The sequence below is a fragment of the Protopterus annectens genome, chromosome 14.part0 (assembly GCF_019279795.1).
Source record: "Protopterus annectens isolate FY-2018-M chromosome 14.part0, PAN1.0, whole genome shotgun sequence".
NCBI lineage: Eukaryota > Metazoa > Chordata > Ceratodontiformes > Protopteridae > Protopterus > Protopterus annectens.
In genome coordinates this window covers 910,767,670-910,783,701 of record NC_056748.1, presented here as the reverse complement: position 1 = coordinate 910,783,701, position 16,032 = coordinate 910,767,670, and the positions used below count along the sequence as shown (strand labels likewise).

Here is a 16,032-nt window from a genome sequence, read left to right as displayed (position 1 = left end):
TCCTGTTGGTCTCTCTGAAGGGATAAGGCATTTTTTTAGTATAATGCAGTTGTTTGGTGGCATAGGAGTTCTCCATTTAAAGTTGAAATATTTTTCTCAGGATGGAGTAGGACTTCACTGTTGCTGTGTTCTCTTTGCCCGTATTCCTGGTTGACTGCTGATATCTGAATGTTGTGATTTGAAGGCCTTTGTATATCATTTTGAGATGGCTTTTACTGAAGATGCCAAGTGTATGCTATGATAAATGCTGTGCTAGTGGCTGTCACTGTGACGAGGAATAGTTTGAAGCTGCATAGAAGAGCAGGATATTTGTCTAGACTAATTTTACTACCCAAGGAGATTCTGTGATCACCTGTAATCAAGCATTTCACCTTCTGGTTGTGGTTTCAGAATTTCAGACCAAAGTTAAATATTACTGTACGTATTTTATTTTTTGTCACTGGATCTACCACTGATAATCTTTTCTCTCCTTTCTCAATTGATCCATTGACTTCTTCATAAATGCAAGAGGCACTGAGGAGATCGCACTTCAGTTGAGGCAGGAGCTTATTTATGCTGCCAAGTTAATTTTTGTTTGCAATTCAGGTGAAACCTGCAGTGACACGTCATGTATGTTGTGTACACTTTATGCCTGTGACTGAAATGTCACCTACTTCAAACCACCACTCCTATCGCTGTGATGTATCAGCTTGTCCTTAAAGTATCTTCCAGTTTCTCAGATATGGCAAAAACCCACACTGTCCCCTGAGGAAGTATAATTAGTGCCAGACACTCAAGCTCAGTGTTTTTTTCTCTTAGAAATTGCTTCAGAAAGTTCTCATTTTCAGACAACTATGTAGCATGTAGGGATAAAACCTTTTTGAGGTGGATATATTAGTGACATGGGCAATAGAATTGGCCAGGGAAGGGTGTGAGTGAGTGGCTAATGTTGGCTCACCTGTCCTGGAGAATAGAAAGTGTCCTTTGTCTGCTGCAAGACTGACACCCACCAAAGGCTGGATGTGAGGACAGAAGGCAGTGAATTAATTGGTTCCAGAGTTTTAGCTAGTCACTTAGCTCATGGTCTGCATTTTGCTGTTGGTATGTGTTCGGAAGCGTGTGCACATCACTAGGCTACTGTAATTGATCCTGCTTTGGTGCTTCAAATTCAAGATGCCAAAGACGGGATCAGCGCCATAGCTGATTAGCTATCATTTAGCATGGATAGTGTTTTTTCACCACCACCCCCCACCTCAACACCTCCTACCTCCTTAGGAGGAGACAAATGCGGCAATATGAGGAGTAATGTGATAGACAATTTCAAATACAGCAGAAAAAGTCTCGGTTTCAGAATATTGTACTGTGATCACATGGTCATTGCTTCATACTTACACAAAGCTTTATTGCTTTGACCATATCTTTTGAGGCAGCCCTTGTTAGCGAACTCTGAGCATCAGGAGTCTGCCTTCCAACCCTATTAACCTTTTGATTGTTCTTCACCTACCTTTCATGACAGTTGAATTTAGAAACGAGAGGAATTATAGGGTGCAAACTCATTGCAGCAGATAGTCATCAAAATGATTTTTACTCAGTTGTGTTTTGACATTTTCCCCCAGGTTGTGCAACTTGAAGTAAGATTAAATAAGTAGGGGTTATGATGACATGGCTCCCATGTATATCTAAGGCCATCTTAATTTTTTTTTTTAAGAAAAATTGTTGTGATAATTATTAGGTGCTATGAGTTCACACTTGATTCATTAGGAAGCAACTTAAGATTTTTCTCAGGCAGTTACCCACTACAGAAGACCTGTGAAATCGAGTACAAGATGTATTTTCTCATCTTGCAGTTGATCTGTCAGAAGACCTTTCGTAGTGGATGGTTATTACTCTCCAGCCCATCCCTCTGTATTTAGAGAGCTTTTCTCTCTGTCCAGTACATCTGGATAATGTGTTTTTGTAAACTGAGCATGTGTATAATTTTGTATTGTACTTGGTGAGTTGATGAGGCCAGTTTGGAAAGAGCAGGGGTTTGATTGTCACAACATGTAAATGCTACAAGTGAAACAGATAAGAAGTTCCAGAAATATGCCAGCTCTAGGGAAGAAAAGAAATCCCCAGTGTTATCCAGTGCAGAAGGCCTTTAAGACCAGTTGGTATGGTGAGTATGAATCTTCAGTTTATTTCTAGCTTACTCAGTTGTTTCTTTAGCTTTTGAATATTTTCATGTCATTAAATGTAGGAACCGTTTTCCTTAACTTACTAAACTAAGGTGTTATGGAGCAACTTGATGTTGGTATTGTACCCTATATTGTCCTCTTGGTGGTACCGGTCCTAGGAAGGATGAGTGATCAAACGGATAGTGTAAGGTTTATGGCAACTCAGTGCTTTGCTACATTAATTAGGTTAATGCCACTTGAGGTAAGTCACATATATGTATTTCATTTTTTTATCTGCACTGTTTTTTGTGTCCATTGTTTTATTATTGGTTATTTTTAATTTTTTTTTGCAAGTCTTTTGGTATTGTTTTTGTTCACAATGAATGAATGTGAAATTCCACAGGTTTTTCACCTAGGCTAATGTATTTCAAGATTTTATTTAGTGTTCAGTGATACTTCTGCGGTGGTACGGCAGTAACATTGTTGCCTCACAGCAAGAGGATCTCCCGTTTTATTCTCGGCTGGAGTGCGGGGAGTGCCTTCTGTGTGGAGTTTGCATGTCCTCCCTGCGGTTGGGTGGGTGTTCGAAAGACATGCGTAAATGGGCATGCCTTCGTTGCAGGTTGACCGTCGAGCTGGCACCTCGGCATTCGTCAAAATCTACTGCCAATCATTAGCAGACCGGAGTTCCTCTGTGGTGACCCCTAACTGCGAAAAGCCGAAAGACAACAACATTTAGTGTTCAATGATGCTGTATTGTTTGATAAGGATATATATCTGGCATTCATTTGTTTGGTTGTTAGGTAAAGACATCCCTGTAATGCTGATAAATTTTATTTAAAAAATTCTGCAAGTGATAAATGCTCGTATGAGAAAAAGTTTATTTTATTTTTGTTGACTGGACTAGTTCCACTAAACATGTGCACCTGAGGTAGTAATTAATAAAGATTGGGGAAGTTTGCCCATAACATTACAAAAATTCCATTTGTCTTTTTTTCAAGAATATACTAATGTGTAGATCATAGATAAGCTCCATTGTCAGTTTATATTTTTTGAGTGGGAAAAGTATTAAACTTCTTTTGTTTTTTCAAGTACTAAACAGCACAAACCAGGAAATAATATCAGGATTCACAGCAATAGGGCAACACACAGAAGTACCACAGAAGTCACAGGAAAATAAAGTTGAATTTAAGTTGAATTTAATGAAGCGCTTTTCGTCTGTGGTGTACACAGACTTCCTCAGACAAAAAGTATTACAAACTACATTTAACTGAACAGCAGCTTAAATATACAGCAGTATTAAGTCAAAGGTTCAATTAACCAATCAGGCACACCTTGAACCATGAATAAAAATTTTAAAGTTAAAACGCAAGCTCACAAGACTTGAGTTCAATCACTCACATTATATTAAAATTAAAATTAAACTAAACAATCATAAAATCAGCCAGTTATTAGCCTATCATCTAAATAGACACTAGCCACTACCTGATGTAAACAAGTACAAATCACAAAACAGTTAGAGTGTGTTACAAACTCATAAAGGCAAAAGACTATCTAACCAGGTTCTTAAGTTTAAGAAGGCTGCTAATAGAGCAGCCTTCATTGAGACCTGGTAGAGCATAGGCATTTAATCTAATTTGCCATCGCAATTCAGACGCCTCTAATAATAGGTGTACAGGGGCTCCTCTAATAGTGTCATGCATTTGTTCTATAACCATAAACTTAAAATGGTGGTCTTTATGCTGGATGATGTGTTTAGCAAGAGCATTTTCATCTTTCGCTTTATTAATTGCATATTGATGTTCGTAGATCCGATCTTTAAATCTACGCTCGGTTTTACCTACATAAAAACCTGTACATTTTTGGCATAATGCCACATAGACCACCATTTTAGAGTTACAAGTGCATCTGCATCTAATGTCATATCTAATATTATCAATGTCAAATCGGTTTGATTCAAGAATGTGACGACATTGATTGCAGTTTTGACATTTGAACATCCCAGGAGTACGGGTACTCTGCCGCTCAGGTTGTTCCAACAACATTTTCATATTTTTACCCCTTCTATATGTAACCTCAGGTTTAACTCCCAGTTTGTTCAAAATTGCAAGGTTTGAATGGAACAATTTCCAGTTCTTAGTAATGATGTCCATAATAGACCTACTACTTGGACAGTATGTAAGAATTAATCTAGTGTTATTATTGTGTATAGGAGTAGTTCCACCTATACATTCTAACCTAGACTCGGCCAACCCGGAAGAACTGATGTTCAGTATAGGTTTGTAAAACCCACTGGATCTTTTGTTAATCACCTCATTGACTAAATTGTCTAATAAGTTAAGCGGATAGCCTCTATGAAGGAACATATTCTTAAGAAGGTCACATTCCCTAAGAAAATCATCGTCCAGGCTCACCATCCGGGCTGCTCGTACGAGCTGACCCTTAGCCACAGACCTTTTTTGGTAGCTAGGATGGCAGCTACTAAAATGAAGAAAAGAATTAGAGTAGGTAGGCTTTCTATATATACTGGCCACATATTTATTCAAGATGTCATTTTTCGCCAACCATACGTCTAAATAGGCTATTGCCTCAGTGTTAAAGGAAGAGGTAAAAACTAAAAAGTCAGTGGAGTTATTAAGTAAATTTAATAATAACAGGCTATCAGCTTCTTCACCCTCTAATAAAATAAAGATGTCATCCAGGTAACGGGTGTAGTACTTGATCTTAGACACTACTACCGATTCATTATTTAATATGTTCTCCCTTTCCCAGTATGACATCACTATGTTAGCCAAGCTGGCTCCGCAAGGGGACCCCATAGCCACCCCAGTTTTTTGTAGATAGAAATTCTCTCCTAATAAAAATAGTTGTTATAAAGGATCAAGTCCAACAGTTCAATCACAAGAGATATTTCATGGGCGGGCACCCTTACTCTTAAGGAAGAAGGCCACCCAGTCCAAAGCTATCTGCAAGGTATACAAGTGTATAAATCCTTGACATCTATTGTCAGGAAATTATACTCTCTACTGAATGGAATGTTGTTTAACTTATCGAGAAAAGACCAAGAGTCTTTACAGATTTGCTCTTCATCCTCAAGGTACTTCTGCAGGATAGTATCAACCAGCTTGGCACAAGGATATGTAGGAGCCGCCCATCAACGAAAGTGGGCGATAGGTGGATTAACAAGGTCCTTGTGGATCTTGGGTATACCAAAGATACAAGGGTACCTGGGAAATAATGTGGTAAGGTATTTGTGTTGACCTTGGTTAAGTCTACCCTCAAAAAACATTTCGTCAAGGAGCTCTTAATTTTATGATATGCGTGGTTTACCTCAGACCTTGAACTAATCATATACGCATCATTAGACAATAGGCCCAGCATCCTGTCAAAGTAGTCTAATTGATCAAAGACTACAACCCCACCACCTTTATTGGGTTTACAGATTCTTAATGAATGTAACTTAACATATTCCAACAGGGTCATTTCAGACTTCCCTAAATCGTTGGTACATTTACTTAAATGCAAATTACTATGTCTTAAATCAAGTTCACAAGTGGATTCAAACGCTTGTACTAATGGGTGCAGAGGTGGGTTAAACATGCTAGGGACAAACATATCAGATGTAGCATCATGACTGAAACCACGAGTTTCAAACAGCAAGTTAAAGTTCAATTTACGAGCAAACATCTTAATATCGATGATGGTGTTCACTAAATCGAACTTCTGTTGAGGTACATAGGTGTATCCCTTAGATAAAAGGTCGGCCAGTTCATCAGGGATCAGCACATTGGAGTAATTAAAGATATTAAAATCACCAAGTTGATTGGTAGAAATAACTGGACCCATACGTTGGTTAATGGGGGGAACCACAGTATCAGTCTCTACATCCTGCAGATTATCAGTAATAGGCAAAGATGAAACCACACAAGGAACCTCGTTTACCACACAAGCCGAGGCTTCAGTAAGGCCAGAAGGCAGAGGTAGAGCCAGGTGATAGGTACTCCTGGTATCTACTGCCTCTGAAAAAACTGTTTCTGTTGCTTCCCCTTAAAAGATTGCTGCAAGTTGTTCCTTTGCTTAGGGATGGCACCCTGTTTTTGGTAGAAAAGTGTACCTGTTGCTGACCCATGGTCGTAGTGTGAGGACCCTGCTGTTGTTTACGGTTCATAAGTCTCTCACTCCTTCTGACCCCTTGGTCAACAGGGTATCCCCAAATGTATCAAGGTCCCTGATGTTATCCGATGCTGACTCACCTCTACAGTTTGTGGTGGGGAGATCCCCACTACTACCATTAGGATTCCAAGCTTGTGATGGCGCAGGGGTGGATAAGCCACCCCTAACTGATATGCTTTTAAATCGCGCTCAAGTTTCTTGATTTTATTGAATTTTAGTTTAGACAGGTACTGGTCGATGCTGGTAAAACATCTATTATAATCATATTTGTACCTGCTAAATTCTACATGAGTTTTTATCGAGTTATCCAACACAGTAATTTCATCATTTAACTGTGTCACCCATGCAGAGTAATGCTTGATCATAAGCTTTAAGAGGTCCTGGCCTTGTTGGTCAAATAAATTAATCAATTCCTTATGGAATTCTGAATTCAACACCAGCCCTGTCGGGTATTGAAAATGCCTTAAGCCTTTAGGAATGACATTGCAAGCTATACATTCATTAAAATATGAGATTTCAAGTTTCAGTTTTTTAAGTTTCAATAAGAGTTTGTCAAAAGTTTTTAATTTGTCAGCTAAATCATTACTGTTTACCTCATGGCCATCGGTAGAGTTGTCATGCATCCTACGGGTTGCTTTATCGCCATATCCTGTAAACACGAAATCCTCGGATAACCAATTGCCCAAAACTGGGGCCCCATCAAGAAGAGCACTTGGGGGAGTCCGACTGGCATCTGCTATACAGTCGGTAGGCTCAACTTGACTCTGTAAACGGCTAGGAAATCCTCCGGTTAATAGTGGCTCTATCCCAGCTAAACTTTCGTTTAGTATAGGTGGATTTACTGTTCGTGCTACTCGCACTGAATTAGAAGTAATTGCCGGTTGCACTGTATCAGGTGTAGTTACCGGAGCCAGCCTAATGCTGGCTGCCGTTGGTGATTTAGACGTAGTGGCCAAACCTGGCCGTAGCAAAGGGTTTAAAAACTCTCTGCCATTCGCTGGATTCAAGCTGCCGAAATCAGTGTTCCCATTAAGGGAAGGAACCGTAGCGGAGGGGTTCGCTGGTTGAACAGCGCCACCTGACGCATTCTCCATTGCAGACGGTTGGAAGCTGTTAAAAGGCAGAAAAAGGTTCTTCATGTCCTGTTGTTGTGTGTCTAGCTTGTCGAGCCTCGCACACAGCGATTCCATTCTTTCAAATAAAGACTCAAATTATCCTGTGCACCTGTAGAAAGAGTAGCTGGTGCTGGAAGGGCACTATTACAGCTCTTCAATAATGCTGGAGTGGCATTCGGAGAGAACCCATCATTGCTGTCAGATCCAGAAGCCATGAAACAACCAAGTACTAAACAGCACAAACCAGGAAATAATATCAGGATTCACAGCAATAGGGCAACACACAGAAGTACCACAGAAGTCACAGGAAAATAAAGTTGAATTTAAGTTGAATTTAATGAAGCGCTTTTCGTCTGTGGTGTACACAGACTTCCTCAGACAAAAAGTATTACAAACTACATTTAACTGAACAGCAGCTTAAATATACAGCAGTATTAAGTGAAAGGTTCAATTAACCAATCAGGCACACCTTGAACCATGAATAAAAATTTTAAAGTTAAAACGCAAGCTCACAAGACTTGAGTTCAGTCACTCACATTATATTAAAATTAAAATTAAACTAAACAATCATAAAATCAGCCAGTTATTAGCCTATCATCTAAATAGACACTAGCCACTACCTGATGTAAACAAGTACAAATCACAAAACAGTTAGAGTGTGTTACAAACTCATAAAGGCAAAAAGACTATCTAACCAGGTTCTTAAGTTTAAGAAGGCTGCTAATAGAGCAGCCTTCATTGAGACCTGGTAGAGCATAGGCATTTAATCTAATTTGCCATCGCAATAACACACTCTAACTGCGTTTTAACTTTAAAATTTTTATTCATGGTTCAAGGTGTGCCTGATTGGTTAATTGAACCTTTGACTTAATACTGCTGTATATTTAAGCTGCTGTTCAGTTAAATGTAGTTTGTAATACTTTTTGTCTGAGGAAGTCTGTGTACACCACAGACGAAAAGCGCTTCATTAAATTCAACTTAAATTCAACTTTATTTTCCTGTGACTTCTGTGGTACTTCTGTGTGTTGCCCTATTGCTGTGAATCCTGATATTATTTCCTCTTTTGTTTTTTCCCCATAACCAAAGTTGATTATTCATTCATTCACTGAATGTGTGACTTCCCACAAATCAGTTTTGTTTTTCGGTCTTCCTCATTTAAACTTTGCTGTGCTTTTCATGGTAGTTGTCAAATTATTGTGCCAATTCATTAAGTTGTTTAAAAATTGTAATATTAGCACAAGCACCAGTTATTATTTTCTTACAGTAATTGACTTTACAGTTTGCACTAGTTATGTTGTGTAATTTCTTTTAGAAGTTCTGGGTGTTTGAATTTTCGCATATTGGTTATTTAGTGTAGTTTTCTGGTCATTATGATAGCAAAGCAGTGGTGCGGAAAAAGATGCCGCGTCACGACAGGCACACCTGTATGCTTTTTGTTTGTATAAGCAATACTTTGATGAGGAATGCAGAATGTGCTTTTCCACACATTACAGTTAAGCAAAGGAAATGTTTATATTTCCTTAATGAAGGTGTAGAAGATTCATTGTCAACTGTAGGTGGGCCTTCATCCTCTACTTCTGCTTTGAAATCAGTCTCTTCAGGCTTACATTCTGAGCTAAGGGCTAGTAGGTCAAAAGATGGGATAGGCATCGGGTGCAGTATCAAAAATACAAATTAGACAAGTCCGACACAATTCAGACTAAAAGTGGTGATTAGCATAAGGATTCCTCTCCAGGTTGTGAAAGATGCAGAACTCTATTTTTCTTTTTCCTCCCCTTTTGAATTTCATAAACTTCCAGTTAGCGTGTCTGAACATTTACCCAGAAAACTGACTTAGAATTGACATTGTATTTTCTTTTTCAGATGCTGGGATAAGGAAGGTCTTTGTTCTGTCAAGGCTGTCCTCTAATATGTTCTTTGGTCTAGTACGAGTATTTTAATGTCTCTATTAAATTATCACATTTAAAACCGCAACAAAAGTTCACATGTATTAGTAGGAATGAAAAGCTATAATAGATCTCAATTATAATTGTCAAGACGTATGTGCGTTTTCTTAACTATTTTCTTTCTCTCAAACAAAACATAAATTGCTCAATTTCTGCCTTGCATTAAACCTCACTGTTTCTCTTGATCATTATTTTGCGCACATGTTCCCAAAAATTCCAAGTTTTTCTGTGAAATCTGCTCCTTCCCTAAACAGCAGCATTTAAAATTTCTATTACATTTGGTGTAGGTTTTGATTGGCATTTTGGCATTGATTTTCATTTTCTAGTAATTTATTTTTTGGCAGCCAGTAGTGTTAAACTTGGCAAGGCCTTACTGTGTCAACTCAGATCATGTATCCCACCTGAAAAACATTTCATTAGTTACTACCATTTGTTCCCCCAACATTTACATCACAGTTCTGGTGGAAATTTTTAAAGTCTGCAAAGTAATTACATCCCCAAAACACACATTCCCAGTTTACCCTTCTCCCCGTCGCATTTCCAGCATTTGCCATATACCTAATGGAAGAATCCTATGAGGACTGCTTGTATAAAAAAAATCACTTATGCAAACACTTCCATGCAAAAACCCTAAAACTTCTAAACTTTGTGAGATGATTGGGAGCCTTTCAGACTTCCCATTGTTAGTTGCCTTTCCATTCTGCTTTCCATATCTTTTTTAATCTCATCTGATGATTGAATGCTAACTGTAAGAATTGCTTTATATACCCTATTAATGTATCCCTTCTTTAACAGCATATTTAATTCTAGACTCAACTAAATGTATCATAACTGCACTTTCCAATACCACTCCCATGTTCCTTTATGTTTATCTATACTCTCTCATTACATAACAGGGAAGGTGGTCTCTAACCTGTGTTCCAAACTTCTTAGCCTTATCCCGCTGCATTATCTTTTTCTCCCAAATTATTTGCTCCCATCACATGGTTGCTTTGCTGATTTCCTGCAGAAAATCCAGCCCCCATTTGCCTATTTTTCTGTACCCCTACTTGCCAACAGTTCCTATTGGTAAAAACACCTTTCTCCATTCCCATACTGGTTTAGTTCTTAAAATGCTTTATGCTATTTTGTATATATTCTGTATGGTTGTACTCTGTAAGAACTTGCACCCAAACTCAGTCTCTCTCTTTCAAACTACCCCCTTCTGTTTCGTCATCCTTTTCCACTTTGCCTGAGGTTATGTATATGAGCCTCAGTTGTGTGTAGCTTTATAGTACTCATCCAAATTGAGTAACTGTTACCTTGTTCTGTGGGGAGATATTCCAGTTAACTTTGTACCCTCTTTTTTTTTTTTTTTTTTTTTTTTAAACACCTTTTTTGAATTATCACTTGTGACTTAGGCAAATGTACATTTATATAAAAAGTAATCAAATTGCATTAACAAATTAACAGTAACAAACAATGTTAAGTTGTCAATCTCGCCTTCATTCTTGCTGGATGGGTTCGGAGCCAATCCTCGGCCTAATACTAAAGCTCAAGAGTTATTTTTACTGGCTCGAGGCTGTGCTATGTGTGTGGAATTTTGTTTTATTGTAGTAACTGTAAGAGTGTCTGTCAAGTGTTGTGTGTGTGTTTGTATACTTGTTAGAGTTTGTTGTCCCGTTCCTGTGGTATCATGTCTAAGGATACCAAGATATCGGGATTCAAGAAGTGTGACTCGTGCTGTCAGAAGATGTCTCTGACAGACGGTCACACTTTTTGTGTGTATTGTTTGGGCCCTCTGCACCTGCAGGACTCTTGTTCCATCTGTCATGCTTTTAGCCCAAGAGTCCTGCAGGAGCGCAGAAATAAGCTCATCTTAAGGGGTTTATTGAAGCCTGAAGGTTCTCCTACCAAGCCTCTGTCAGGAAAACCTTCCAAGCCCGCCAAACCGTCGGCTCCATGTCCGTACCGGCCGGAAACGATACAGTGAGGCCTCAGTTGGCTCCAACCTTGGCGTTGGAGCCGTCTCCAAGCCGAAAGCGCTCCTGATCTCCCTCATTAGAGTCGGTCAGGTCGGCTCCAAAGTCCCCTTTGCTGTCGGAGCGGAGCCATAGGTCTCACTCCTCTAGATCTTCCAGGCTTTTGGACCACGACCTCGAGAGGGTAGTCAGTAGGCTTTTAAAGTTGCAGGTGCTCGCCCAGTTATTGCATAGCCCGTCTCAACAGACAGTGGCTTCCCCAACGCCTGCTTCAGTTCCTCCTCCAACTATTCCTTTGAGCTCGGAGCCGGAGGCCGTCGGGGTTGGTACCGTGGGGGCGTCGGAACTGATTCCACCCTTATCGGTTCCTTCGTCGACTCCGATCCCTTCATTGGCTCCGTCCTTGGAGGGATCTGGGCGCCGGGACTCCCTCGTCGGTTCTGAGGGGGTGAGTGGCATCGGACCCTTGTCCGACCCCATTCTCCCTCTCGGAGCGTCGGCGCAGGTGAGCTCGTCCCCGACATCGGCCTTGGAGCCATCCCTCTCGGTGCCAGGAGGAGCTTTCATCTCTTCGGAGCTGGGTCCCTCCTCTCTGCCTGATAGGGGCGCCTTTGAGGTCATGAGGAGCATGCTGGGTCCTATACCGGCACCACGGTCAGCCCCATCGGCCCCTCCTTCCATGGTGCCTGCTTTGGCCTCTGCCTACCCTCCCGAACCTAAACGTGGAGAACCAATGCTCCAGGTCACCCCATTGGGCGTATCCTCCTCTTCTGAGGCCTCCCCTGATCCTGCGGGGGAGCCCCCTCGAAAGAGGACATGCAAGAGGAAGCATGTGGACTCCCCGGAGTCAGTGACATCTGACACCGACCTGGATGATTCGGAAGGGTCCCCAAGGTCCCCCTCTGAGGATGTCTCATTTTCTGACATCCTAGAAATCCTTAAACAGAGGGGGAACTGGTCTGCCCTCAACCCTTCCGAGGACGAGTCGGTGTACCTGGACGCATTCGGTTCTCGCCCTTCCACCTCCTGGGTGTCCATGCCTTTCGACCCACTCATGGAGGTGGTGGCTCAGAAGGAGTGGACGGCTCTGGATACTATGGAACCAACTCCCCGGAGGCCCACAAAATTTATTACAGCCCCTTTGGACAAGCAATTTCTCACTAAGGGCGTCCCCGTTGATGCCATGGTGGTGGCGGCGGCCACTAAGAAGGCGTTGGCTGACCCTTCAGTTCCTGTCCGTACTCCTAATAAGGAATCTAGGACTATGGATAGGTACGGCAAGCGGATGTTTTCTTCAGCAACCTTTGCCATGCGTTCGCTGAATTATTTGAGCCATTTCACCTGTCTTCAGAGAGAGCTTCTCAAAGAACTAGGTGATACCTTGCAGGACCCATCAGCTGCAGGGCCTCAGGAAAAGATCAACTCCCAGCTAGGGACCCTGAACTCTGTTGTAATCTCCTCCATGCGGCTCATCTCCTATGCCGCCGATGGAGCGAGTAGGGCTGAAGGCACGGGCGTTGCTCTAAGGAGACACGCCTGGATGCGGCTTTGCAACTTTGCCGACCCCTTCAAGGCGTCTTTCACTAACACCCCCTTTGACGGTTCTGCCTTGTTTGGACCTCAAGTGAAGGATACATTGACCAGGTACGAGCAGGAAGGCAAGACTCTCTCTGCCGTAGGAGTCTGTTTTTCTACCCCTTGTAGACCATACCCTAAGGGTCAGAAAGGTGGGAAAATGTGGTTCCGCAAACCTCAGGGAGTACTGCCTGACGCACGTGGTGAGCTTCCCTCCAGAGGCTGAGGAGGGAACAATAATAGATGCCGCCCGAGGGGCAGGGGGGGTCCGCAGAATCAGGGTAGCAGAGAATCTTTCTCTGACAAACCCTTCCAGCACCCCTGAGGGGCTGCCCGACTGTCCACCTTCGGAGGCAGTCGGGGGAAGACTATCACTGTACCCAGAAGCCTGGCATTCCCTCACGCAAGACAAATGGGTACTGTCGATCATATCCGAGGGCTACAGAATTTCCTTTACTCACACCCCACAACAGCCAAAAGGGCCCCTTCCAGAAGTTCCACCCGGTCTGAGGGATCTAGCAGCACTAGAAATTTTAAAGCTGCTAAGAAAAAGGGCCATCCAGCCAGTCCCAGCAGACCAACAAGGATCCGGTATCTACTCCAAGTTCTTTTTGGTACCAAAAAAGACAGGGGACTGGAGACCTATTTTGGATCTCAGCAGGCTGAACAAGTCTGTTCAAAGAACGAAATTCCGGATGGTCACGCTACAGTCCATTCTACCCTTTCTGGGTCAGGACAATTTTATGTGCTCTATAGACCTTCAGGATGCGTACTACCATATCAAGATGAACAGGTGCTGCAGAAGGTTTCTCCACTTCCGGCTGGGAGCCAGTCGCTACCAATTCAGAGCCCTGCCCTTTGGCCTCACCATATACCCCAGGGTGTTTACCAAATGCATGGCAGTGGTTGTGGCTCACCTGAGACGACAAGGATTCCAGGTGTTTCCATATTTAGACGACTGGCTCCTTACTGCCACCACCAGGCATCGACTACTCCAATCCAGGGATTACACTGTACAAACGTGCAACGCGCTAGGTATCTCAATAAATTTTGAAAAGTCTGCATTGTCGCCTTGTCAGTCTATTACCTTCATAGGTGCCGTTTTAAACACAGTGGAGCTCTCAGCAAAACTACCCACACACAGAGTTTCAGACATTCGCAACCATGTTCAGCTCCTATTACAGGAGACCAGAGTCCAAGCCAGATTTGTACTAAAAACACTTGGTCTCATGGCAGCAGCAATCACTTTACTCCCCCTAGCGCATTTTCATATGCGGATCCTGCAGTGGATGCTATTTTCCCAGTGGTCCTTTCAGCAGCTCCCCATGTCACGCACCATTCTAATCACTCAGTCATGCAAAAGACACCTTTCTTGGTGAACGGTCTCCCCTCAAGTACTCCAGGGCAGACCTGTGGTCCTTCCTCCTCCTGTTGCCACTGTGACAACAGATGCCTCCCTGATCGGGTGGGGGGGGGCATTTTCGGGGCAGGACAGTCCAGGGCACATGGCAACCCTTCGAATACCACTTGCACATAAATGTCTTGGAAATGAGAGCGGTACTTTTAGCGTTGCAGGCCCTTCAGGACTCTCTACCCACTGGGACTATTACAATTCAAACAGACAATATGTCTGTAGTGTGGTACATCAACAAGCAGGGTGGAACCAGATCCTACCCCCTATGTCGAGAAGCACTCAGACTTTGGCAATGGGCGATCTCTTCTCAGCGGTTTCTGGTAGCAACGCATATTCCCGGGAAGTCCAATGTCATAGCGGACAGACTGAGCAGAGCCATTCTCATGCCTCACGAGTGGTCTCTCAACCAGACAATAGTGGAAAGAATTTTCAAAAGGTGGGGTCAGCCTTGCTGCGACCTTTGTGCAACACCTCTAAACAGCAAGTGCCCAGACTACTTCACCCTCTTCCCTCTCCCAGGTCTACCCCCCAGAGACGCTCTAGTTCACGATTGGCCCCGGGGTCTTCTGTATGCATTCCCCCCCTTTCCCTTGATTACTCAATTAATCCAGAAAGCAACTGCCTTGAGAGCCAGGATGATCCTCATTGCCCCTTACTGGCCTCGACAAATTTGGTTTCCGTTCCTGGAACGGCATCTACTGGAGCAGCCCTGGCATCTGGACCCAGTGCCAGATGATCTGACCCATCAATCGGGCGGGCTGCATCAGTCCCTTCGATTTCTCAACCTCACAGCATGGTTACTCCACTTCCAACCCTAGCCAGGCTTCCCCTTATCTCTCAACCAGTTCGAGATATTATACTCGCTTCTCACAAGTCTACTACTAGAAAGACTTATGCTAGCAAATGGAAGCGCTTCTCTGTCTGGGCAGGGAAAAAGCACGTGGACCCCTTTACGGCTCCTGTTCAGACAGTTCTAGAGTTTCTAGCAGAACTCTTTCGATTGTGCTCCTCCTCAGTTACCATCAGAGTTCAACTGGCAGCTATTGCAAATTTCCACGTTGGCTTGTCAGAGACCAGCATCATGTCCCACAAACTTTGCAAAGTCTTTTTAAAAGGAACCCTTTTACTTAGGCCCCCGGTTAAGGACCCTCCCCCACCGTGGGACTTAAATTTGGTACTGTCTTCCTTAATTCTTCCTCCCTTTGAGCCGGCGGCTTCTTGTTCATTGAAGTTGCTCTCGTGGAAAACACTCTTCTTAGTAGCCATCACATAGGCAAGAAGGGTCTCGGAACTTCAAGCCCTTTGCGTTCGCCCTCCTTATCTTGTTTTTCACAAAGACAGAGTGTCACTTAGGACTAATCCGTCCTTTTTACCCAAAATAATCTCAGAAAAAAATCTGAATCAGACCATAGATCTTCCAGTCTTCTTCCCAAATTACACCAATAGAGCTGAACGAAAGTTACATTGTTTGGACATTCACCATCAATTACGCTTCTACCTGGATAGAACTAAGCAAATGAGAAAATCAAACCAGCTCTTCCTGTCTTGTGCGGAGGGGAAGCCAGGCCAACCAGTCTCTAAGGTAACTTTGTCCAGGTGGTTGTCCTGTCTTATCATGTTGGTCTATCAGTTGAGGAACACCGAACTTCCTACTAAGTCTAGAGCCCATTCAACCAGAGCTTTAGCTTCTTCAATAGCCTTTCAGGCAAGATT

General features: G+C 42.6%; 1 protein-coding gene across 1 annotated transcript in view; it reads left to right on the top strand.

Annotated features, from left to right (window-relative positions):
- BTAF1 (B-TFIID TATA-box binding protein associated factor 1) overlaps window positions 1-16,032 on the top strand; it is a 3,603,226-nt gene that overhangs the window by 2,574,447 nt on the left and 1,012,747 nt on the right. Inside the window, exon 28 of the mRNA XM_044055641.1 lies at window positions 2,249-2,397. Coding sequence (XP_043911576.1) covers window positions 2,249-2,397 — 149 coding nt within the window. The remainder of the gene's footprint in view (window positions 1-2,248; window positions 2,398-16,032) is intronic.